The 24,670-nt window shown below is 41.8% G+C and overlaps 1 protein-coding gene across 2 annotated transcripts in view; it reads left to right on the top strand.

The window, feature by feature from the left end:
* The window catches only part of PPP2R5A (protein phosphatase 2 regulatory subunit B'alpha), a 91,036-nt gene that overhangs the window by 47,314 nt on the left and 19,052 nt on the right, over window positions 1-24,670 (top strand). For both annotated transcript variants that reach the window (XM_019483198.2, XM_059718011.1), the window contains exons 3-6: window positions 13,486-13,587; window positions 16,436-16,528; window positions 22,129-22,259; window positions 24,025-24,084. In XM_019483198.2, the coding sequence (XP_019338743.1) occupies window positions 13,486-13,587; window positions 16,436-16,528; window positions 22,129-22,259; window positions 24,025-24,084 (386 nt within the window). The remainder of the gene's footprint in view (window positions 1-13,485; window positions 13,588-16,435; window positions 16,529-22,128; window positions 22,260-24,024; window positions 24,085-24,670) is intronic.

Below are 24,670 nucleotides of genomic sequence, written 5' to 3'. Positions count from 1 at the left end.
ATCCCATGGTGCAAAATGGGCTGATCTTGAACCCCAAATCACTACTGCTTAAACAGTCACCTGTGAAGCAGAGAAAAGAAACTAGATGCTCATTATAAGATGATGATTAACATTTCTTCTAGTGTCTGGAAGGAAAATCACAAATATCTATGTTTCACTTTGAGGTATAGATTGTAGTATTACAAAGGGGCTATATCAGGGCAAAATTGATTAAGGCAAAACAGAAGTGCCATAGTGGGCCAGACCAATGGTTCATCTAGCTCAGTATCTAGTCTCCGATAATGGCAGGTGTGGATGCTCTAGAAGGAGAGAATTAAACCAGATATATCTAGATCTAACTTCTATTAATTGTGATCCCTGGCATCCATCACTATTGGTTTAGAAATACCAGGGGAAACATCTGTGACCATTCTGTTCAACAGCTATTATCCATGATCTGTCATTCATGAATCTGTCTAGTCCCTTTTTGAACCTGGCTATGCTATCTGCCTCTGCCCGTTCCTGTGGCATTTAATTCCACAAGTTAACAACCCATGGCATAAAAAAAATCTTTCTCTTGTTAATTGTGAACCTGTCTCCTAATTTCATTGGGTGTCCCCTAGTTCTAGTATTCTGGGACTTGGTGAGTAAAGAGTTCCCTTTTCACTTGATCCACACCATTTGTGTTTTATATTTCTATCACATCTTCTTCCTTAGCTGCCTTCTATCCAAACTAAAGAGTCCTATTTTTTTTTAGTCCTAGGAACTGTTCCATACCCCTTATCAATTTTGGTTGCCCTTCTTTGTACCTTTTCCAATTCTACTACATCCTTTTGGACATGTGGATAGCAGAACTGCACATACTACTCAAAATGTGGGTGCACTATGTATTTGTATAATGGCACAATGATGCTCTCTATTTTGTTTTTAATTCCCTTCTTGATTGTCTGACATTTTTTTATTGGCTTTTTTGGTTGATGCTGCACATTTTGCTGACACTTCTAGTGAACTATCAACAGTGACTCCCAAGGTCTCTTTCCTAAGTCATAATAGGTCGTTCAGAACCCAGCACTGTATATGAGATAATATGTAAATAATTGATATTATTTTTCCCTTTATGGCTTATCTTGTGCTTGTTGGCACTGACACTTCTCTGCCATTTTTTGCCTACTCACTTAGCTTGATGAGAGATTTCTGCATCTACTCTGTTAGCTTGGGATTTGACTAGCTAGAATTTGTTTTTATCTGCAAACTTGGAGATTTCACTGTGCACCCCCATTTCCAGATCATTGATGAAAATGTTGAACAGAGTTTAGACCTATCACAGATACCTGCAGGTCTCTACTTTTGACCTCCCTTTATCCTGAAAAGTGACCACTTAGGCCTACCCTTTGCTTTCTGAAGTCTTTTAACCATCTCTCCATTCATGAAAGAGCCTTCCTTCCAATCCCATGGCAACTCTGTTTTTAAAAAAGGCTTTGGTGAGAGACTTTGTCAGAGGTCTTTTGGAAGTCCAAATATTTGATGTCAACTGGCTCCTGTGTCCACGTGATTGTTAACTAAGGATGTAAATATTGTTTTAAAAATATTTATTTAACTTCCTCTAATTATATCAGTTAAACGATTAACCAGTAGCACAGCACCTTGGACACACCTGCTGCTGGGAACAGCTCCTGACTCCCTGGGCCCTTTGACAGGGGGAGGCCCAGGAAAAGGCAGTGGCAAGCCCAGCCAGACAACACAGCCCACTTGAAGCCCTGATTGGGAGGCAGGAAGCACCTGTGAATGAGCAGCTAATTGCTTAATTCATGAGTCATCTGACTGCTCCCTGTTTTCCTTTTAGGCTATGGGTACTAGTTCCCTTCTCCTCCTCCCTCCTTCCCTCTTGCTTGCCCACCCTGCTGCCTTCCTGTTCCTGCTGGGGCACTGCACAGCTTCCTTTCCCTGTTTCCCTGCCACACTGTGCTAGCCCCAAGCTAAATGATAGCTGGTAAACTAACTGGTTATCACTGCACTCATCGGTGAAATGATTAATCATTTAATCTTTCACATCCCTGTTGTTAACACCCTCAAAGAACTCAAGCAGATTGGTGTGGCAGGATTTCCCTTTGCAAAAAAAAGGACTCTTCCCTTGCAGATCATATTTGTCCACGTGACTGCTGATTTTATTCTTTATTATAGATTCTACCAACTTGCCAGGGATGGAAGTGAGACTCACTGGTCTGTAGTACCCAGATCACTTCTGGAGCCCTTTTCAAACATGGGCTCCATGACACTTCCATTATTATTGCTTGTCCCATTTTAGCAGCTTCTCTGAAATCCGTAAGCATTTCCTGATCAGGGGGTCAGCAGTACAACCCTAATACTATGTTCTTTTTATTCAAGTATGGAATGTCTACCCACAGGGATTCTGTGGTAGTTTTCTTTTCAGATAAGATTTTTATGGAAAGATGAATCAGAATCTAAAGACATACTGTGCTGATTACAGCCAGAAAGAGCTAGGAAAGAGCACTGTTGCCATGAGAAGCATAGGTCCCTTTCTAGTAAAACAAGACAAAAAAATTAATCATGCCATTGATACCCCTCAGTTAAAATATAGCTTGTATACCAAATCAACAATATCTAACACCTTGACACAGATTAGTTGAAGTTAGGGATGCAAATACTGATTAATTAAGTACCCATTTAAACTCCCCTAATGTTATTGCTTAAACCAGGGGAGGGAACAATACAGCCGGGATCTGGCCCACCAACTAATTGTATTCATCCAGTGGGTGGGCGGCTGCAAATTCATGGGATCCGACCTGTGAGCAGCTGTTAGCTCTGCCTCTGGCCACTGCATGGAGCTGGACAGGTGGGGGTGTTTTTGCCCAGTGCTGACGTGGCGGTGTCAGCTGTGAACCCAGGTGGATGCTGGGATCCCCACTGCGAGCCTGCTTGCCGCATCCACAGCTGATGCTGGCATCCGCCTGGGGCTGCTTTCTGCACACCAGGTGGGTGCTGGCATAAACTGTGAATATAGCTGGCATGCTCCAGGGGCTTGCTGTTGCTCTGGGTGCGCACACCCACATACACACCTCATACGCCACCATACACACACCCACCCCCAACCACAGCCCACATACTACTCCCCCCCCCCCCCCCCGCCAAATATACAAGGGTAAGACTGTTTTTTGAGCTCTTATAGAGGTGGTTGATACATGACACAAATGCATAATCAGGACAAAAAATATATTTTTAAATAAAATGTAAATACATTATAGTAGATGTTTGACTTTTAGTATATGATTTGTTTTTTTCTGGTTTCAAGATGGCAACCCCCCCTCCCCTCCACACTCCCTCCAAAAGAAAAAAAAAAAGGAGTACTTCTTGCCCTTGCTCCTAGGACTTTTGGTAACAAACGTTAGAGGGCAGGACCTCTGGTCTCAAGATGGCGACCAGGGGTGGGACACCTGCCAAGGGGCAGGGCTAACCTTGCTGCCCTTGACAGCTCACCAAAACTCATTAAGCAGCCCTCTAACCAAAATTGCCCACCCCCATACTAGTCCCTTTTCCCCCCCACTTTTGTTTCCCCACTCCTTCTCACTCCTCCCCTCCCTTCTGTTTGCTCTGCCATCTTCAGAGGCACCACATTGCCACTTTTCTTCTCCCTCCCCTTTCCCCCCATTCCCTGCGGGACTGCTCCCAGCCCCGCACTAAATGATAACTGACAAGGTATTACCTGCTATTAATATTTGAATGTTTAAACGTGTAACCATTCACATCCCTAATTAAAGTAGCCTTGGAACCTCCTGAAGCCACTTGTTGTATTTCCCTCAACTCTTCTATATCAGATCAGCAGTCACATGCTCAGTACCTGTAGCTTTGTGGCAGTGGTTCAAATACCTATGCCTATGGTAGAGATATTTCCTGTGTTGACATTCTTGGCACTGAGTGATCTTGTAGTAATGCAGGCATGTTATCATTGTTTCCCTAGTTTGTCAATAGAAGTATTTCTGCTTGCTGCTGTTTATAAATACTGCCAGGTTACCAGTGAGGTCTCCTGCTCAGGTCATGGATGAGATTTAGGCATCTCCAAGGATACCAGAAAGGGTATTTCCTGCCTGTGGAGTGTGTTCATTTTCTTTTTATTCTTTTGTAGACAACAGAAGGTGTCTTCTACCTTTTCACCTCACTTATTCTTATGAGCCAGATTGGTCTGATAGGAAGTCCAGGGATCACTCTTCAAAACAAGTCTTTTGTAAATCTCGTTGGGGTGGAAATCGGGATGAATGGTTTCTATGACAATCCCAGTCCTTTATTTTTAGAATCTGCAGTCTTGCCTTTAGTGGATTCCTTGTGGCCAACAAAGAAAGCTTCCTCTAATATCCCACCCCTAAAAACATCATAGGTCTACTTAAGTTGATTGGTGTCTACAATCTTAGACAATAACTTTAGACTACAGCAGGAGCATAAAAGCAATGAAGATCACCTGCATAAAATGGAAAGTCAATTTCAGCAAAAATCTATCATTTTACTTAATGAGGTAGTCATCCCTTCTATCTCAGTGGAGGCAAAGCAAAAACAAACAAACAACTCCTCCCTCCCCAAAAACCAATCAAACAAACAAACCCCAAAACAAAAACCAAACAAACCTGTATATTCTATTTTTCATTCTTAGTATGTTCACTCTGACTATAAACAAAAGGTTGTTAGAATTTGCTTAGGTAATTTGGCAAATCCCAGCATACTTTATCTAAGAAAGCTTACCAATGCTGTATAGGTCCTAAGTGGTTTGAATATTTCTACACTCACACAATTCCAGGATCACTGATGGGTGCCAGCATTGCACAGAAGATCCAAATAGCAACACCTTCAAATAACTTCTTTGTCAAAAGAGATTAATCTTTTGAATCTCCAGATGCAGTCTTCAAATTATCAAGAATTTCTGTCAAAATACAATTCTTTCAGTTAGGACAGGATGACATATTTCAGAGGTTCCCAGACTTTTTCTTATTGCATACCCCCTTCCAGATTTACCAGCTGCCTCCATACCCCTACTAGCATACGTTTTATATTTTATCCCCTTAAATGCCGATTGTTTTTTATAATGAAAATTAAATCGGCTGTTACACAATTTCTCCTGCATACCCCCAGGGATGTCTTGTGTACCCCCAGGGGTATGTGTACCACAGTTTGGGAACCCCTGGCATATTATATAGAGCAGAACTTCCAGGAACCTAGAGAAGAGCTAAAATCTCTAGTAGCTGAAGTGTATTGAGTTATCTGAACACCTTCAAGCTGTTTTGACACAGTGACCTCCTACTTGAAAGTTGTCATTTATTCCACACCTGAATTCATGAAGAGCTTAATTCTTTAAAGGATGTGGAAGCCAGTCTCTACTACTTTTGCAAATGTATACCAACTCTAGGAAGACATAGGCTGGATCCAAGACCCACCCAAGATTATGGGTGTCAAACATGTGACCTGGGGAGCTGTTCCATCCAGCCCACCAATAGTCCAGCCAGTTACTGACAATTACTGGGGGGGCATGGCTAGTAGAGCATGACCTGCTGTAGAATTCAGGTCCCTGGGCACCACTGGACATGGCTAGTAGTGGCAGAGAGGCAAGTGAAGGCTAGACAGATACAGCCCTCACTTGTTTCATCACCACCTGACATATGCGACCACCCCCATGCCATTGCCATGTAGTGGTAATGGTATATAGAACTTGCCACAGCTGCTACTGGCATCATGGATTTGGCCTGGGAGGAGCCTCTGCAGTCTGGATCCGGCCTGGGACCCAGGTTGAATTTGTTACCCCTGTTCAAGATTATTGTTTTAAACAAAGAAAGGCATCTGCATCACAGATTTCATTTCATAGAGTCATGGAGAAGTAGGGCTGGAAGGGACCTCCAGAGGTCATCTAGTCCAACCTCCTGCCTGAGGCAGGATCATCCCTATCCAAACCATCCCATACAAACCATAATCTAAACTCTACATATAACTACTGTCATTACCCTTTCCTTTCCAGGGAGTGATCAGGGAGTGTAGAAAGTGCTGTTGAGGTTTTCTGTTCAGATACCAAGATCTTCCTCACCTAGATATTATAGTGGCAAGTTCTGCCTAGCATAGCCAGTACACAGAAATGGAATTGCCATGGGTACTTTAGTTGTACTGGACTTTCCTTGTTTTACCCTGAAATAAAAAGCCTTGAAAAAGAGAGCCTTCTTCTAAAAGGGATTCAAGGAAAATGTCCCATCTAATCAGTCACTCTTATTTTGTAATGAAAAAACAGCCTCATTTAATTTGTCCTATATACACTATCAAGAACTAGGGGGGCCTGGTTCTCCAACTCTTTGGACTCAAGGTACTCCTCATTGGACTTGATGCTCCCTCCATAACTCTTGTGAATTAAACAGCACCCAATTAGAAAAACTAATTTATAGACTATAGTGCTTACTTTCTTGCAGTGGGGACAGGGGACAAGGCTGAGCCTGTGCTTATCTTTTTAGTTTATCTGCTTATCTCCTTATACCTCATGGCATCCTTCCCAAGATCTGACAGCACCCCAGAGTGCCCTGGTTGATAATCACTGATATATAGATTTGGATATTAAGATTTTTCCAAATAAGGTGTGTATATTGTCTTCTTCCTTTCAGACTTTTAATGGTTATTGTCTTAAACATCCCTTCAGTACTTGTAGGGAAAATTGATATATCCATTTTTTTGATAAACTGGGATTAGCTTCTGGAAATCGGATTACTTTTTTAATGGCTTTTTGACACCTTGCTACATCAGCTGAATGTGTCTGGTTCAGCAGTCCTAAGAAATCAGATGAGTTATTTGCCCTTTCCTAAGTGTTTCCTATTCTTACAGACATCTCTTTGTAAGTGGCAGCTGCAGTTCAAAGAACTAGAGGGAACAAATCCATTCTGTGCCTTCAAAGAGACTGGATAAGAAGCCTTTGGGTAGAAAGATGTTCTCCCCTGCCACATCAGACCTCAGTACAGCAAACTGTCAAACAATAATGTTGCAGATTATAACCTGTAGGGCAGAATAGCACTGTGTTTAGCCCAGTTACTTCTGAAGAGTTAAAAAAAACAACTTAGCTAAAGCCACTTATTACAGAAGGTTAATAGCTAAGCTTTAATTGAGCATCTTTTACAGTCATTGATGCTTGGTGTAGAACTGTAGCATCTGAAATTGCTCTGAGGTGCCACTTATAGCAACATTTACAAACATTTGAAGTTCCCCCAGAAACAAGAGCTTGCTATATGATTATGATGGATTCTTTACTCTTAGAACAGGAGGTTCTAGACCAATTGAAAGGTGGTAAAGGTATATAGAGACATCTGAGCTGTCTAGGAAAAAGTTTTGCAAATCCTATTTTGTTAGCAGGCAAAACTGTCCCATCTTGTCCTTCGTATTAGTTTCAAAGGAAGCAATACCAACAATAGGACCTATCCAGGACCAGCAGACACAAACCCTACAAACCATGAGCTAAAGGGAGCTTCTATGCTATCCTCTTCTGTATTAACCTCAGGTTTGAGATTTCTGCCTTGTTTTAAACTTCGTAACAGTTTCACCTTAGTTTGGAAACCATTCTTAGCTTGCCTGGTGTCTGTTGCTAGAGACTGAATCTTGGACAGAATCCAACACTTACTCCATTCTGTACTGCCCTATTTGCTTTTTAGCCACTTTGTGTTCCTTGCCCATGTCTCTCTTCAGGGTGTCTCATGAGAATTTATGAAAATAAGTTCTTTCACTACTAGATGTGGAGGCTATTAAGGGAGTTCCATTCTCCAAAGCCAGAATGGAAATCTCTAACCCTTTGTAGCTCTTCAGAGGAGCTTGAATCTGTGATCAGAAAGCTACAATTGGTCATGCTTACTCAATCCCTCCCTTCTCCATGTGCATGGGTTGGGGCTTTTGACTTGGAATGCGTCTTGTCCCCTTTCAATCTACTTTTTTTTTTTTTTTTAAATGAGAAATCTACAGCTGTTTTTCAGAAGAATAGGCCAAATGGAACATTTGTCGTATTTGTAGTACTTTCAGTATCACAAGAGGTTTATTTGTCTCTCTTAGCAATTTCAGATCTACTGACCGCACAGAATAGTTGGATTTGCTACCTGCTGTCCAGCCAGTCTTCTGTTCATGTTACAAGCTGTGTAGTACTTTGATAAAATTAGAACTTTTTCTGCTGAGAGTGATAAGGTACTGATTATATTTACCTCCAGTAAGAAGTCAACCTATCTGTGTTTCGATTCTAAGTGGAAATGTTTATCTTGGGCAAACAAGAGTATGAATGAGAGGTGAAGTGGGATTAAATCTATAATGGAGACCCAGGTCATTTAAAATCCTTGGGATTCTCCCCGCTTCGTTGGTAAAATTGTATACAGTATCTCCAATACTGCCGTTTATCTTCACTTAAAGCTCACTGTATTTACATGATGTTTCTTGATGGGTTTAAGCAACATCTCTTTTCTTTAGAGTACACACATCTATGTGGAACTGAAATACAGTATTTACTTGGCTCATGAAACAGCCCTTAGAACTTTTTGGAAGAAAATTACCTGGTATCTCGACTATAATAAAGGATGCCTTATTGCAACTGCTAGAAGAGAAGACAAGCTGCAGGCTTTCCTGGTTGACATCTACCCTTCTCACTTCCCTCCCATGTGTTCTCTCACAAAAATGAAGTGGTTCTTTGTCCACATCTGAAATTTTTCCAGAGTGGTAACAGAATTCTATTGCAGTCAGTCAGGCAGTTGTTAGTTTGCTAGCTTTTAGAGTTGCACAGATGAGATGCTCCAGTATGTAGTAAGTCAGCTGTACCTTCAGTGTGACAGTCCCAGTGCCAAAAAAAAGTAGCCCTCCACTGGAACTGGGATGCCAGGTTCCCCATTTCCCTATCCCCACCCCCTTTCTGTTTCCAGTTTAGGACCTGCTGAAGGAGCACAGAGGTGGAACACGCAGGAGAATGCTTGAGTGCATTGTTCTTTACTTTTCCTCACCCTTTGCTCTACATCCCTAGGTCTCCCAAGGTTGCTGCAACCTCTGGCAGGAGGCACAGCAGTGGCATAGGGCCATTTGGTTTCCTAGTTCGAGTGGGCTGGTGCTCTGAGAGAATGGAGGTTGAGTGCACAGGAAGATGCTTACTGACACTTGGCTGTGCTTCAGGTCTTCAGTGTGCCACTGACAGTTGGTTCCATTCCCTCTCCCCCTGCTCCCCCATGGAAGGAGGTAGCAAACCTGCAGGACTCATCAGCCCTCTGTTGCACTCCCTGGCTGGAGCATGCCATTGCATGCAGGTGCAGCGATTTGAAGTGCTTCACCTGGGGTTTTGCAACAGGGGCTGTATGTTTCTTCATGGCTGAAGTGTTCTGTCTTTTGAAGTGCTTCAGAATGCAACTGCATTTGAAGTGCTTTAAATGTAACATCTCTCCATATCCTTTGAGAGCAACTTTCAGCAAGGACTTGACTGATGAAGGTGGTTTCCTAACCGGGTGGGGGGGGGAAAGAGGCTTAACAAGGGCCAGACTTAATTAGATAGAGAATTTGTGGGGGGGTGGGTAAAAATGCATCACCCCTTGCAAAAACAGCTTCAATTAAAAATGAATGAAAGTTCCCTCTATAGGCACCCGATGTGCTAAAATTGCTGTTAACTAAACTGAACTAACTAAACCTTTGTAGTTCATGATAATCTTGATTTCAGTTGGTAGCAAATGGTTTTAAACAACAGGAACAGAGTAAAATTTCAAACTCCTTTAGCATGAGTAATCCCTACTTAAGATCTTCTAGAGGGAAAGCTTTTTAGTTTCCAAATGCACTGCTGTAACCTACTTGGATAAAGAATTATCCAATTTGTGTCATATCAGTAGCTGTGCTGCTAACTAAGTGATGCCATATTTAGCTGTGAAACCTCCCACCTCTTTTGTTACAGAGGGTGAATCCACAGGAAGGAATAATGTGGGATGTGAATGGTAGCCAGCATCAACCAAGCTGCATTCTGCCAAACCTTTAGCACATTTGGTATCACAGAAGCTGGGGGAAGATATACATACGTTCTCTCTTAAATCAAGAAAACCTCCTCTGTTAAGGGGGCTCTTCAGACATGTGACCTTCCCAGAGGTATTTTCTAAGGAATGATGTCTTTTCCAGTACCATTTCTGCCTGTCATGACAGGGAAGCAGGAGGGCCTCAGTCTCCAAAAGTTAGAAAACAACTAATAATTTCCTTAAACCTTGGATTTGACAACTGCTAAACCTGGCTTTCCAGACTTTTCCTCCAGTATTCAAAAAAGCACTCAGTACAGATCCTTGCAGATACAATGGCAATATGTCAGCTTCTGTGCTACTTAAGTAGGCAAGATTTTACTTTACTGTTCTGCAGTAGGAGGTAGCTCATCTGTGGGAGCAGCACACTGTTTAACAAGGTGCTTCTGTTTTCCTTCCTCTATTGGTCATGTATAAAGAACATTGTAAAGTGGCCCTAGACTAAGAGTATGATGTTAACACAAATAGTCAAGAACTGTGTGGCAGCATTGTTTGTATTAGAGGGGATTGTTATGTCAGTTTATTGGCCATGGATCCATACAAGGATTGGGAGCTGTGTTCTAGTTTAGGTAAAGTTCTGCGAGCATGCTAGAACTGTGGATGTCAAGAGTGAAAATATCTTCCCTCATAACAAAGGATGGAAATATAGTCTTGTAAATGTTGTTAAAATGCACACTACCTCTAACCAAGGACCCAAAGATAACCTTTTGAGAGAGATTTTGACTAACAGACCAGTATTATGAAAATTCAAAAAACTTTTCTTAGGAAGATGTGCTAATCATCCTCATTTGCAGTAGAGAGGCACCTATAACACTTAAAAGCTAAAACACACACATTTAGGATAAGCATGAATGGGATAAAGCCACAGGACCCTTTGGGGTACAGGCAGTTCACTGATAAGACCGTGTTATTGATATACAGCTACAACTGGTGAACTATAACTTCTGCTAGCCAGTTCATCAAGCAGGATGGATAATAAGCAACAATTAAAAACAAAAAAAAATCAGATTTAAAAAATTTTAAATATATATTTTTAATTTAATTGTATTTGTTGATTTTTGTTTTTGTTAAGATACTTTTAAAAAAATAAACCTATATAAAGATAGTTTTAATGTAATCTGTGTTAGAGCTCAAAGATATCATCATGGAATAAGGATTATAATTTCTAATTATATACTGTTTGAGACAATATATTAATGTAACTTTTCTAAAAATGTTTGATAAATAGGTCACAACAGGCCATGCACTATATTAGGGGCCTAATTTTGTGGGGTTCCCAGGAGCTTCTCTATAGATTAGTAAAGATTAAAGAAAACCACTCTACCCAATGGGACTCAGTGCTCAGTCTAGAAGATCCCATTAAGCATTTCTGTATTGCTTGGTTTCAGTTCTCAAACTGTGGATTTGTGTCTCCAGAGATAGCATCCTTGTTAACAGCAGTGCATGGAGATGAGATAACAGACCTGATTACCTACCCAGACCTGCCCTATTGCAAGTTTGCGTACACAGAGTCAAGCCCTTACCTCTCTTTAAAAGTGCAAAGTTTCAAGAAGTTAAATAAATAGAGGATTGTTGGGGATGGAGTAGATCTGGGCAAGAAGAAGGAGTCTGGAGATAAATGCATGGCGGGAAGGGCAGTAGGAAAAAGAGAAATATTTTGAGCAGAATATACCAGAAGCCTTAAGGGATAAGTTTCTGAGTATAGCCTCTCCGTTGATTTGAGACTTAGGGAATAGTGTGATAGAAGGGAAAACCTGTCATGGCAGCAGGCTTGCCAGGCCATAAGAAACCCTGTTTGGAAAAATTTTAATAAAGGTTGTATCAAACAACAAGAGTGCACTTCTTGTAGAAAACAGCGCTTAAATTGAGAATTCCTGACGAGTGATTTAAATCAGGGGCAGGCAGTTATTTCAGCTGGAGGGCCGCTTATCAAATTTTGGTGAGCTGTTGAGGGTTGCATGGGTAGCCCCTTGACAGTTGCCCTGCCCCCTGGTTGCTATCTTGGGACTGTAAGTCCCACCCCCCTTACCCCCTGAACTTTGGCACCAGGTAGCATTTTTGAACTGGTGACATGAACCTAAAGCTGTATTTGTGCTCCTTTCTCACTAAGACTTGAAAACATGTTTCTTAAAAGAGGAGGTCCCTAAACTGACTTTGAGAATTTAGGGATGAGATAATATGTATACAAATATTCCCATACAGTAAGTGATTTTTGAGATTTTTTTTCTTTCAGTTTTGAAAAATACAGAATAAAATAAATTTTGATGGTCTTTTGTTTCCACTTAAATTGGGGGAAAAAATTGCATGCCACAGACTTTATTTTTCTGGGTTAAGGCTCTGAAAACAATCTATTCCCATTTCTAGACAGCGATTGTCTTGTTCCACATTTATGGTTTTGGAAGAAGGATCCCTGAAAAAGTAGAATGTGTGTTTGGGTTCTAGTAAGGCATTTAACAGGAGTCTGATTACTTTGGACGTGTTTTATAATGCAAAAGTAGAAGTTTGGTGACTAAGTGCGGTTCCTACTTTCCAAAAGTCCACCTTTGATTAGACCCAGCATGCTGATGAATTTGAAGGCTTTGCATTGAAAAAGTGGGCCGAATGGTGGTTGTAAAACTAATAGAAAGGGAAAGATACAAAATTAACTTGAGGTTTTCAGTCATATTTTTAAATCTGCTATTTTTCATGGACAATGTGAAGCATAAACCTGTTAGTAGGTGAAAATGATGTTTGTTTCCTTTTGACCTCTAAAAGGTTTTTTGTTCTCACGTCTAGAGTTGTGCACTTTGAAAACTCCTAAAGAGCACTCTTTTGAACTGGCACTTTTGAAGATCTTTTGATATAAGACAGCTAGGCCAAACCTAAAAATCTGGATGTGGAACTGGTTTCTTTTAATTCTTGTAAGATATGGGTGTCAAAGATTCAGCTTGTGGGCCAGATCCAGCCTGCAGAGCTGTCATCCAGCCTTCAGTGCTGCCGTGGCTCTTGGACTGCAGCACGTACTGGACTGATGCTGTACATGGTGCTGTAGGCCAGATGGGCCTCGCATGCTGGATTTGGTATGCAAGACCATTCTGTGGACCCATTTCTGCTTGTGGACCAGCCCCACACTACTCATCCATGCCTGCAGGGCCTGCTGAGTTTGGTGCACCTGTTACGAGATCTGGTTTGTTTTTTTTAAAGCTTGGAGTAATTTGTAACTCCACTTCAAACAAGGAGGAATGCGAAGGTGTGGTATGTCTAATATAAAAATGAGCAAAAATATGTGAGAGAATTTCTACTTTGTATGCAGTGATGGTCCTGTTTAACACACGGGGTCAGCAGTTCTGCAAAAATGAATCAGTAAGGCCAAAACAATTCAAACCTGGATCAGTTTATCTTCTGTTTAGATAAAGGAACAAATTGCTTAGTTTAAGCTTTTGAAATCCAATAAGCAACAATGCAACTAATTTCATTTTTTTCTTTGCAGATTAGTTCTAATATTTTCAGAACACTTCCACCAAGCGATAATCCAGATTTTGATCCAGAAGAAGATGAGCCTACTCTTGAAGCCTCATGGCCTCACATACAGGTATGGGATTACGTTTTTTTTCCATCTGATTTTGTCATGTAAAACAGAACAGAATGAACACTTGTGGATATTTTTTGTATGGCGAATATACTGTATCTTCATTTGTTTTCCTTTTCAGGTTTAGAAATGCAGTTGGATTATATTCACAGAATGATATGTATATATGTACATATATTCAATTTGACACTTAAATGAAAAACGTTAAATAAATACTCCTTTCCAAAATGCTTATGGGCACGTCCAGATGAGCGTGCACGTGCCTCTTACAGCGTCTCAAACAGCGTCTTTGAGACACTGCAAAAGGGATGTGCGGGAACAAAAAAGTTCCCTGCACTGCAGATTTTCAGTGCAGGGGCAAAATTAGACCCTTACATATCCAGAGGTCAAAAAAACTGTACTGTAAAACAGCAAGGCAAGGCATGGTCCCAAACTGCCCTGAGTCAACCAGAGGCTCGGGTCCTCCACAGAGACTCTTTGGTAGCCAGCCAGAGCCTCTCTATGGCTGTCCCTTGCCTTGGTGCTGAAGCACGCTGCCTGCCTGTGCAGGGCAAGCAGTGGTGCAGGCTGCAGCAACTGGGACCTGAGCTCTGTGCCAGATAAGTGGAGGGGGCTGGAGAAGGGGACCATGGGGGGGGGGCTTCTGCCCAGCCCCAGCCCACACTTGCTCCCCTGATTGCTGCCCCACCTGCTCCCAGCTCCCTGCTGGCTGCCCCACCCAGCCCCAGCAGTGGCCCTCAGGGCTCCTGGGAATTCATGGCAGACACCCCCCTCCCCCCCGTGGCGCGGAGTAGCAGGGGCCAAGCCCTGGCCACCTGGCACCCATGCTGCCAGTGCCTCATGGCATGGGTTCAGTGTGGCTCCCCGCATTATTTGGGAGCTGGGGCTGAGTGGTGCCAGGCTCTGGGTGACACGTGGAGCCACCCCAGCTCCCAGACAGTGCACAGTGCCCTGCTGAGCAGTGCTGAACCTGCACCATGGGGCAGCTGCTGTGCGGGTGCCAGGTGGCCAGGGCCAGTCCCCACTGCCCCCTGCTGCCCCATGCTGTGCTGGGGGGAGCTCTGCCATGAGTCCCTGATGGCCACTGCTACAGCCAGTGAGTGCAGGGCTTTTTTTGTGTGTGTCAGGAGGCTGGGGCCAGGCAGGGCAGAGATTGGGCGGGGCTGGAGACGAGCCCCTGGAGATGAACTGGAGACGTTCCCCTGCTTGTCTTCAGCCCCCTGCTCCTTCCCTTTCTTGTTCTTTGCTTGTCTCCAGCTTCAGGAGGCTGGAGACAGCAGGGGAATGAGCAGGAGGCTGGAGATGAGCAGGGGGCTGGAGCCGAGGGGGGGCAGCAGGGGGGCTGGGGTTGGGTGGGGGGGCTCTATGGGGAGTGCTGTAGCCCCTGGGACCCTGCAGGGGGGTGTCCATGTGCTGTGTGGAGGGGCTCTGCTTTCTGGTGGGCAGAGAACCCACCCCTTCTAAGCAACACCCCGCCACACAGTCCCCTCCCCCATCCACAGTCCTCCCACACCTACCCACACGCTGCCCCCCCCCCCCCCCTTTCCCTCCCATCCCTAGAGGGGCCAGGCAGGTTTATTTTGCCCTACACCAAAGTGCATGTCTGGGCACATGAGCTGAGGGAAAAAGCCCCAGCTCAAATTTGCACAGTTTCTATTTGTGCTGGTGCAAGAGCACGTGCCTGCATGTGTAGATGCGCCCTATGAGTGTAAGTATCACCGAATTATACAAATATATACGGTAACACTGTTTTGTCAATCACCTGATTGACTCCCTGCCATTTTTTTCATTTCAAGTGTTAAATTGAACAATTATAATTTGTAGTTAGTTGAGTTCAGATTAATTTTTAGATACCATGTTGCAGAGTCTGCACAAACTAGTATCTTTGTTATAGGGTTTTCTAACAGCTAATTATTGTATTTACTCACGTGCCACACTTGCTATTTCCTTGAAAATCAGCCGTCCAAAATTGGAGTGCATGCCTAAGCAGCTTTGCAAGAACTTCATTGCATGGAACTGTAGAAACTTAAAGACACTGCTTCAAATGACTACCAGCTTCTTTCTTCCTGCAAGCTAGTAAAAGGGGGCACAGTCTAGTGTTAACCCTTTCACAGCCACTCTCAAATTGGAACCTGTTTTTATTAAGTTTTATCTCACAAGTAAATGAGAGATAAGTAGTGCTTTTCTGGGTGCTGCCTTGGACTTGCTTGTTGGAAGGCAGAGAGAATCTGGCAATCATCTTGTAGTACACTGTCTTCATGAAAAATCCAGCTCCTAGATTACAGCACTGGAAAAATCTTTTTTTTTCCCCTCTACATTCTGCTCACTCAAACAAGCTTCTTTTAGTATAGATAACTCACCTGTCAGATGTATAAAAACCCAGTATTTGAACACAGATCAAATTATTTAATTCACTTTCATTTGAGCATAGCATTAAATAGCAATCCTAGTATATGGATAAATATATAAAGCAGTCATATGTTCACTGATGCGTATTCTTCAAGTACAAGAAGTCAGACAACTCATTGTACAGTACTACAGTTAATGGGAAATGTTCTACTAGTATTGGTTAGTCTTTCAAGTGACACAATTGGTGCCTCATTATGAAGATTGTTTAACAATTACAGGTCCTGGTTGCAGTTGCCATTATCTTTATTACAATAACTCCTGTCTTTTCAGATATTTTACATTCTAGGTATCCAGGAACATAGGAGTAGGAGGTGTGGTACCCTAGTCATTTAGGCTGGTACTTTGTTGCAGACAACATTCTGTTTAGATTACATTTATTAGTTCTTCATTATGAATGATGCATGTTTAACCTTCAAATTTTTCATTTTAATGTTTGTTGCAGCTGGTATATGAATTTTTCCTGAGATTTTTGGAGAGCCTAGATTTCCAGCCTAGTATTGCAAAGCGATACATTGACCAGAAGTTTGTACAGCAGGTTGAGTACATTTTTTGATATTTAATATTCAAGTTATTGTAAACTAAGTGATACTACTGTGCTGTCAGTTTCTAACATATAACATTATATAATACACCATTTTAAGTTTTAATCTTGGATGACCAATTTTTATTAAAATTTAAACCATTATTTTAACAAATGAGGGTTTATTTGTACCAACTAATATACTAACAGAATAACAGATGATACAGATGAATGGAATTTCATGGGGAAATTTACAGAATTGTTATTAATACTTTCAAAGAAAAGCTTCAATTTGTGGAACAGAAATTGGCTGTCTTCATAATATATATTTTGTCTTCTGTTGAAATGAACAATTCTCAGATTAAATTTTGCCATTGTGAATCCATCTTTATAAAGGAATATTGGGTCACTTAGAACAAAAAATAGCATACCATGGCCCAATTAGTATTATTTTAAAGAAACGTAGTTTTAGTCTCTTTAAATTAGCGCACTTTTTGACATGATAGTTACCATTTCTCTTTATTAGTAACATAGTGTAGTTAGGTTTTTTCCTTTTCTGCTGTAACTACCATATTTACTTGAATACAAAATGAGGTTTCTTTTCCCCTTGTCTTCTGGACATACAAGGAAACTTAAATACATTGTCTCTCATTAAACTGCTGGCAAAAACCAGCATGTGCTTAGTAGTATAAATCAACTATACAGTTGATTAAGTGCAGCCAACACTGGGCACAACTATAAAACACATAGCCCATATTGGGCAAAAATATTGATGTGGACCTACCACAAGGAGAGATTAATGCAGCATGACTTAATAAGACATATGGTACTGCCCACTGGGTGCAGTCCCCCTCAACGCTTACTCTTTCTTTCAAGTCATAGTGAGTCACTACATTAAATACATTTCAACTTCTTCTTTGCTCTCACCACTGAGCTGCACCTTTCTTTCCCATTTCCAATTCCTGTTTCTTCACCAGTCTTGGATAGCTGGCAAACATCACCAAACAGGGCCCCAAACAATTAATCCAGAATCCCTCTGTTGTCTCCTGTTTCATCCTGTTGTATATGATGATTAGTGTGGCCCTGCCCTCTGTAAGGTGGAGCCAGACCAGGTTGCCCTGCACCTCATCTGCACATAAACTTTGGATGATCCCAGGACTAGTGACAAGAACACCTAGTTCCAGTCATGAGTGGGGGGGGCAAATTAGCACATTTGTTGGGGGTGTATCTGGAGTTACACACACATACTGAGAGCAGTATTAACCTATGAGGTCACCATGGCTTGAAATGCTGTTGACACTGCTGAGACCCAGCCCAATGAACTATGTGGTAAATCATGTACCTTTTGGCTTTGGACTAATCATGCATAGTTTAAACTGTACATAATAAGTAGGTACAAAAGTGTTGTTTATGGAGTACCTGTGCTAAAACTTGCAGCAGTTTCAGAAAAAAGATAAACTCTATCAATTCTGGATGAACTAACTCTATGGGTACTAGATGCAAATTACTACAGATATATTTATTTCAAGGTCAGTGTTTACAGATCTGTTTCTCACTTCCATGTGCTCAGGGAGTGCAGGGTCTGACAGTAAGGAAAGGGGGGAAGAAGTTGGGGGGGAGGGGGGGGAGGAGCAGAGGGCAAGGGAGCCACCTGACTCCCTAGCTTTATTTTCCCTGCTGTAGCAGGGGGAGATGGAAAAATTCAAGGCAAACTTCCAGTAATTAGATTCTGTACCTGGACAATTATAACAAATTTCTACATTTTCCATATATAGAATAGAATTATTGGGGGGTCATCATATATTCAGGGTTGTCTTGTATTTAAGTAAATACAGGAATGAAATGTTCAAAATTTGATTGTATCCACACAGAAATCAACTGAAAAAAGTATACTTAATAGATACTGAATAAATGTGAGCACATGGATTAGTTCAGATTTGTTTAAATATAAAATAATGACAACAAAAACAAAAGAACGTAATTGTAAAGTTCTTGCATGTTTTTGTTCTTTGTAGTATGTTTGAAATTATACCCTTCTCTTTGGTAGGAGATGCATAAGTTTTCATAAGTGTTCAACTAAGATTAATAAAGACTTAACTAGTGAATTTTTTAAATGGTCAAGTTTGCTGTTATGCTGAATACCTCAGTATTAAGGAATGAGTAGATTTGTCAAGTTTAGATAAGACTATGGCTATGAAACCATAGCTATGGTCTTATCTAAACTTGACAAATCTGCTCATTCCTCATATCTAAACTTAAATGGATACTGGTAGGGGAGAGAAATCAGAAACAATAGGGAAGACCTAGGCACATTGAAGAGGGGTATGCCAGAGGATTCTTTGGCAAGGATGAGCCGTAGTCTTTCAGGTTGGCTCCAGCTTCTTCCGCCCAAAATAAATAAACAAAATTAATCACCTTCCTTCTGCATTTCATTTTCCTTTTTGTTTGTACCCTTCCCCCCTCTTGCCATTGACTCTTACTCTATTTTCTCTCAGCATTTCATACCCCAACTTGTAGCGGGAACAGAAAAAAAACTGAGGGAGATGAAAGGGAAAAGAATACAGGGTGGATCATGAGAACAAAGAACTCCAGAGCTCCTTCCCTTCAAGCTAAGAGCCACAGCATTGTTTACCTAATTATATGAAGTCCTGGAAAACCTCTCCTTCAGCAGGTCCAACATTGGCCACAGTAGGCAAATAGAAGTTCTGAAGCAAATTCCTCTTGATTGGGATCAGCATCAGATGTTGGTGGATGTGCATGGCAGGGGTGAAAAAGATGTGGCCCTAGCACCAGAGCTGGGCTGTCTATAGATCTCATAGTTGACCCACAGGCAGCATGTAGTATGCATGCAGCACCCGTTCCAGCCGCTCTGGGATCACGTATCGCTCAGTGTCAGATCTGGTGCATGTCCCAGAGCAGCCAGTGCAGTGCTAGAGTGGCTGGAGTGGGCAGTTTGGTCCTGGAGCAGGCGGCACTGCAGTGTATGTGATGCCTATTCCAGCTGCTCCAGGATGTGTACTGTATCCTGCATGAAGTGGACTGTACGGAAGCAGGTGCTGTGTGCGGCTCAGGTTCAGACTGGCTGGATCAGGCACTGCATGCACCACAATTCTGGAGCAGGCGCTGCATATGGCATGGTCCCAGACTGACTGCTCTGGGACATGTACAGGACATGGCACCTGCTCCAGGACACATGCTGGATCCAGCATATGGGGCCATTCTGTGAGCCCAGTCTGGCCCGTGGACCAGTCCCATCCCACTCATCTGGCCTACAGGCCCACATGAGTTAAATGCTCCTGATGTATGGGGACAAGAATATGGGCAGGGTAAAGACCTTGCCCCAGAAGTTCATTCTCACAAATAGTTTGGGTAACAGAAAGGAAAATGCCCAAGCCAGCAACTGCATTAACAGGGAAAGTAATGTGTAGATAGATCCCCCTCAGTGCATGTGCTTATGTCTCTACTTACATTTCTTTGCTCCCCTGTCCTGGGTTGATGGTGTACCTTCAGTTTCCTTCCTTCATATTTAGCTTTTCCCCACAGAATCCCATATCAGGACAGTTGTTGAGATACCTAGTTCTTATCTAAAAGGGGCTAGTCAAATCCTGCAGTTGCTCCTAGTTCTGGGTTTAAAAAGTCTCTGAAAGATTTTGGGTGACATGCCTACTTGATCCCTTTTCAGACCATCAAACAGATGTGTAGGTGAAACTTCACAGAAAAATTGTGGGATGGTGACGAGAGATTCCGTCTATATATAGAAGGGAAAAATGGGTAGAGAAAAATGAGTTTCTCTTGCCAAGGATTTTGTTTCTGTGCAGAATCTCAATATGCACAGCCAGTTGCCAAGCTCTGTGTCTCCATTCCTGTTTATAATAGGAAAAGGGGCAGGGGAGGGAGGGGCGTGGGGAGGGAGAGAAAAACATGCTTTCTGAGAGCTATTTTTATCTGGCTACAGAGGAGAAAATCTACAGGAGGTTCTTGAAAGTGAGGTTTTATGATCTCTTGCAGAATGCAGGCTAATATCTTGTTCTAAGAGTTTTTTCTATGCCTGGTGGTTGGGGAAAAGAAGGTCTCCTATGGACCAGGTGGTGGTGCTACAGAACCAGGTCTCAATTTACAGCCTTGCTGTTTAGCCTTGCAAGTTGTATGTAGTATTAGTGCTGATTGTATTGAATGATATGATTGTCGCTTAACACACAAAGTACCTCTTGTTTGCTGCCCTTCCCTGGATCAGACAAGCAAAGGTAGCTAATTGGGCACTTCCTATAGGCGAAAGGTGTTCCCTGCAGACAAGTAACATGGCTAGAAAATCTTTATTGTTGGCAGGTTTACAGAAAGGTACAGTTATCATCTGTGTTACCTGGAAAACACATAAAGAAGAAAAGTTACGCAGAACATTTCTCACTGGCTTATTGGAGGGCATTTAACCTACATCAGTAAATACCTGTTGTTATTTTGTACATCATTTTTAACTTTCATCAAAGAGTTAAAGGGAAGATACACACTAGTACAGTACAAGCAAAAGCACAAAATGTGAAATAACTCATTTCGGTACAATGCAAACATTATGCCGGTTGCTTAGAATTTTTTTCCCCCCTTAACTACCAGTATCAGATCCAGACAGAAATAACTTACGCTTATGATAGCTGCAAGAGATTTTTATCTCTACATCTTAATTTAGAAACACTCCGTAATTCTGTCAGCTCGCTGCCTACTCCCTTCTTCCTTACTCTTGAGAATGTACCTATTATTTTTCCATTCATTTTATTAAATATAGGCTCTAGTACTGTAAGGACTTATGCATATTGTTAACCTTAAATGCATAAGTAGTTTTATTGAAATCTATTAAATTATTTTAATGTATTAATTAAAAATGTGCATAAACAGTTGTGGAGTAGAGGCCTTGAGTCTATCACAAGGATTAAATTAATTTTTTACAAATTTTTGAAGATATAAAATGCTCAGTTGAAAATAATATTCAAAATTGTTATGAAAATGATTGCTCTGAAGGCAGTGATTCTCAGCTGGGGTTTGTGAGATCCTTTAGTGTGCTGTGGGGTGCAAGGAGGTAAGCACATGCCTGTCACTGCCTGGCTGCTCCTCTCCAATCCACCTGACCTAGCACCTGTGCTATACAAGGAGATAAGCATGTGTTCATTTTTGCCTGACCCCTGTGCAAGGAAGTAAGCATTGTAAACTAGTTTTTGGAATGGTGTGCTGCTCAATTCACAGAAGTTGCCAAAGGGGAGGAGGTGCCTGGAGTCTAAAAAGACTGAAAACCACTGCTCTAAGAACATCTGTTCCCAGCTGAAATGACGTTACTAAAATGCATGGTATAGGAAATGTAATTAATAAAATACATGGTATAGGAAACGTAATTATCTTGGATTCTGTTAAACTTTTAGAAGGTTTGTTAGTGCTAAGGGACAGGAAAACAAAATTTCTGATTTTAGATTGTACTTTAAAAAAAAATCCATACTAAAATGTATTGAAACATTAATATGTCAATAAAAGTCATACTGCTTCAAATGCTAGTTTGGGGATTAAAAATTAAACTGAATCAAATGGCAAAGTTTTAATTATTTAAAGTAATATCTTAATATTTATTTTTAAAGTTGTTGGAGCTTTTTGATAGTGAAGACCCACGAGAACGTGATTTCCTGAAAACAGTCCTTCATCGAATTTATGGAAAATTCCTTGGTTTAAGAGCATTCATCAGAAAACAGATTAACAACATATTCCTCAGGTACACTATGGATCTACTCTTTTGTATAGCCAGGATAAGATAATATTTTGTTTTGCCTTAGAGAGCTTCACTTCAGCAAAATGTTTGAATTAGCAGACTTGTCACAGCCTGTGTTATCTAGTTAATAGGAGTCATGCACTTGCCAATTATTATTCTGTTTGTAGAATATTGAGTACCTAGGAGGTTGGAATCCTTAGTATCTTGCAAGGTCAGGCCCCTGTTGCATCTTGCCTTTAAGGTGTGATTAATATGTTAACTGCACCACAAACAGTAACAGGGCTACAGGTGCAACTATTTTATGACACCATGAAGTAGAAAATGAGCCACAAAGATATTCTATGGAATCTTTGGAGCATCTTTGTGGGTTGCTTGTATGGCACCATAATTTTAAAAAATAAGCCCACCTTTCTGCCAATGCTGACAATCAACTGATTGTTGATTGACAATCAACTGATTGTCAGCATCAGCATTGGGATGGGGGTTGGCATTGGGGCCAGGATGCCTGGGAAATAAGTTGCAGGGTTGAGGTCTTGGCTCTCCCCACCAGGAACTTGGCAACTCTCCTGCTTGGTAGCCATTCTTGCTGGGGGGCCCTGGAGCAACACACTTTAAAATGCCTGGTCACAGGGAGTCCTTGGGCTCCCCATGACCTGGCATGTTGATTACCTTGCCCCATGGGTCCTAGGGAGCTGCAGGGCATGGCGCTTTAGATATCCCAGACATGAAGACTCCAGTACTGGGGAGAGGCTCCCTGGTCCTGGGGCCCCCATGCTCCAGGGATGTCTAAAAACCATATTTGCAGTCCAGTTGCACACATGGTTTTTAGATGTCCACTGAGCCCCAGAATCAGGGAGAGGCTTCTCAATCCCAGGGTCCTGGGTTTGTAGGTATCAGGTTGGGGGAGTCAGTCAATTGCCCCCTGTCCAGCACTTGCAAACCTGTGCCCTGGGCTCTGTGCTGGCAGTGGCACTATTAAGATCTGATCCCCAATCCCAGTAGTCACACCTTCTGTCCTCTCATGAAAATGTCATGAGACGTGGTTATAAGCATTGAGGATTAGATCTCTCAACCCTTATGCCATTAAGTGAACTCTGCCAACCCCCTCAAGCTTCATTTTAGGCCACAACTATATTTGAAAATGCGTGCTAGTTTTCTAGTTACAGCAGTGCGAATTCCAAACAAATTTTACTTAAGCCATTTTAAATCATGTTCATACTGATAGAGTTTAATGTGAAAGAATGAACTAACTCCTGAATGAGTCAACTGAATTGTAAATGTGAACAGTGTTTGAAACTTATCAAATACTTTTAATCGGATATACTTGCATACCACATGCACTCCCCCTCATCCACCCACCCTGCTCAAAAAAAGAAATCAAGCCCCCAAAATTGGAGTGCATATCTTTAAATGGGAAAGCTGATTTCTCTGCCAGAATGGAAGCATGGAGACACTGAAAAGACTGCCAGGGTTGTACTTCTCTTTCTGTCAGGATTCAGCAGGAACAGAGTCTACTCTTCAGTGTCAGAGCTAGAGTTTTAACCCTCGAACCCTCTTGCCAGTGCTTCCATGCAGTCAGCATTTGGCTGTAACTCTGGAAAAATCTTTTTTCCCCCGCTTCATTCTGCCTCCCCAAAACAAAGTGCATGTCTTATTTCCAGGTATGTATGCAAGGAAATATGGTTGTTTTGTTATTTTATACCTTATTTCTCTTTCTTAGTCCTGTCTTACCAGTATACTGACTTCAACTACATCTACTTTTTCATAGGTTTATATATGAAACAGAACACTTCAATGGTGTTGCTGAACTACTTGAGATATTAGGAAGGTAAGTTTTGTAATTTTCTGTTTTTGTGTATTCCTATCTAGTTCTTCTTTTGAGAGTGGGGAGGAGAAAATTGTTCTTCTGTTTGTGAAGTGTGGTTACTGGCATAGAAGCACACTTTTTACTTTACATTTTAGATGAACTACAAAGGATTTATTTTTAAATTGATCTTTTGACTTCTGGCATATAAGAAGGTGGAAATGGGCTTTTTCATACTTTAAGCTTAGAAATATAAATAGTGGTGGAGGTTGTTTTTTTGCTTTGTTAAAGTAGTAGTGTTGTGTCTTGGAGTATGCAGATGGTGATAGGTGTCACACCTAAATTGAAGTGATGCTTTGATTTTTCGCAGATTTCTTTTTATGTAAAGTGTTTGTCATTGAAGCATTATAGAGCAGTGTTGCTCATCCTTTTTTGCTTGGTGGTCTGGATGGGTGGTGCGTGGTCTGACTGCAAGCCAGGTTTTGCTGGTGGTCCCAGGGTCCCATCCAGCCACACGGAAGTCGCTGGGGGGCATCCCAGCTCTGATCCAGCTGCACAGGGAAAGGGGGCTTGCCCAGAATCCTCAGTTGGGGGGCGGGGGGGAGGGGGG

The sequence above is a fragment of the Alligator mississippiensis genome, chromosome 1, assembly GCF_030867095.1.
Source record: "Alligator mississippiensis isolate rAllMis1 chromosome 1, rAllMis1, whole genome shotgun sequence".
NCBI lineage: Eukaryota > Metazoa > Chordata > Crocodylia > Alligatoridae > Alligator > Alligator mississippiensis.
Note: the sequence above shows the minus strand (reverse complement) of the source record. Positions and strands in the feature narration are given on the sequence as shown.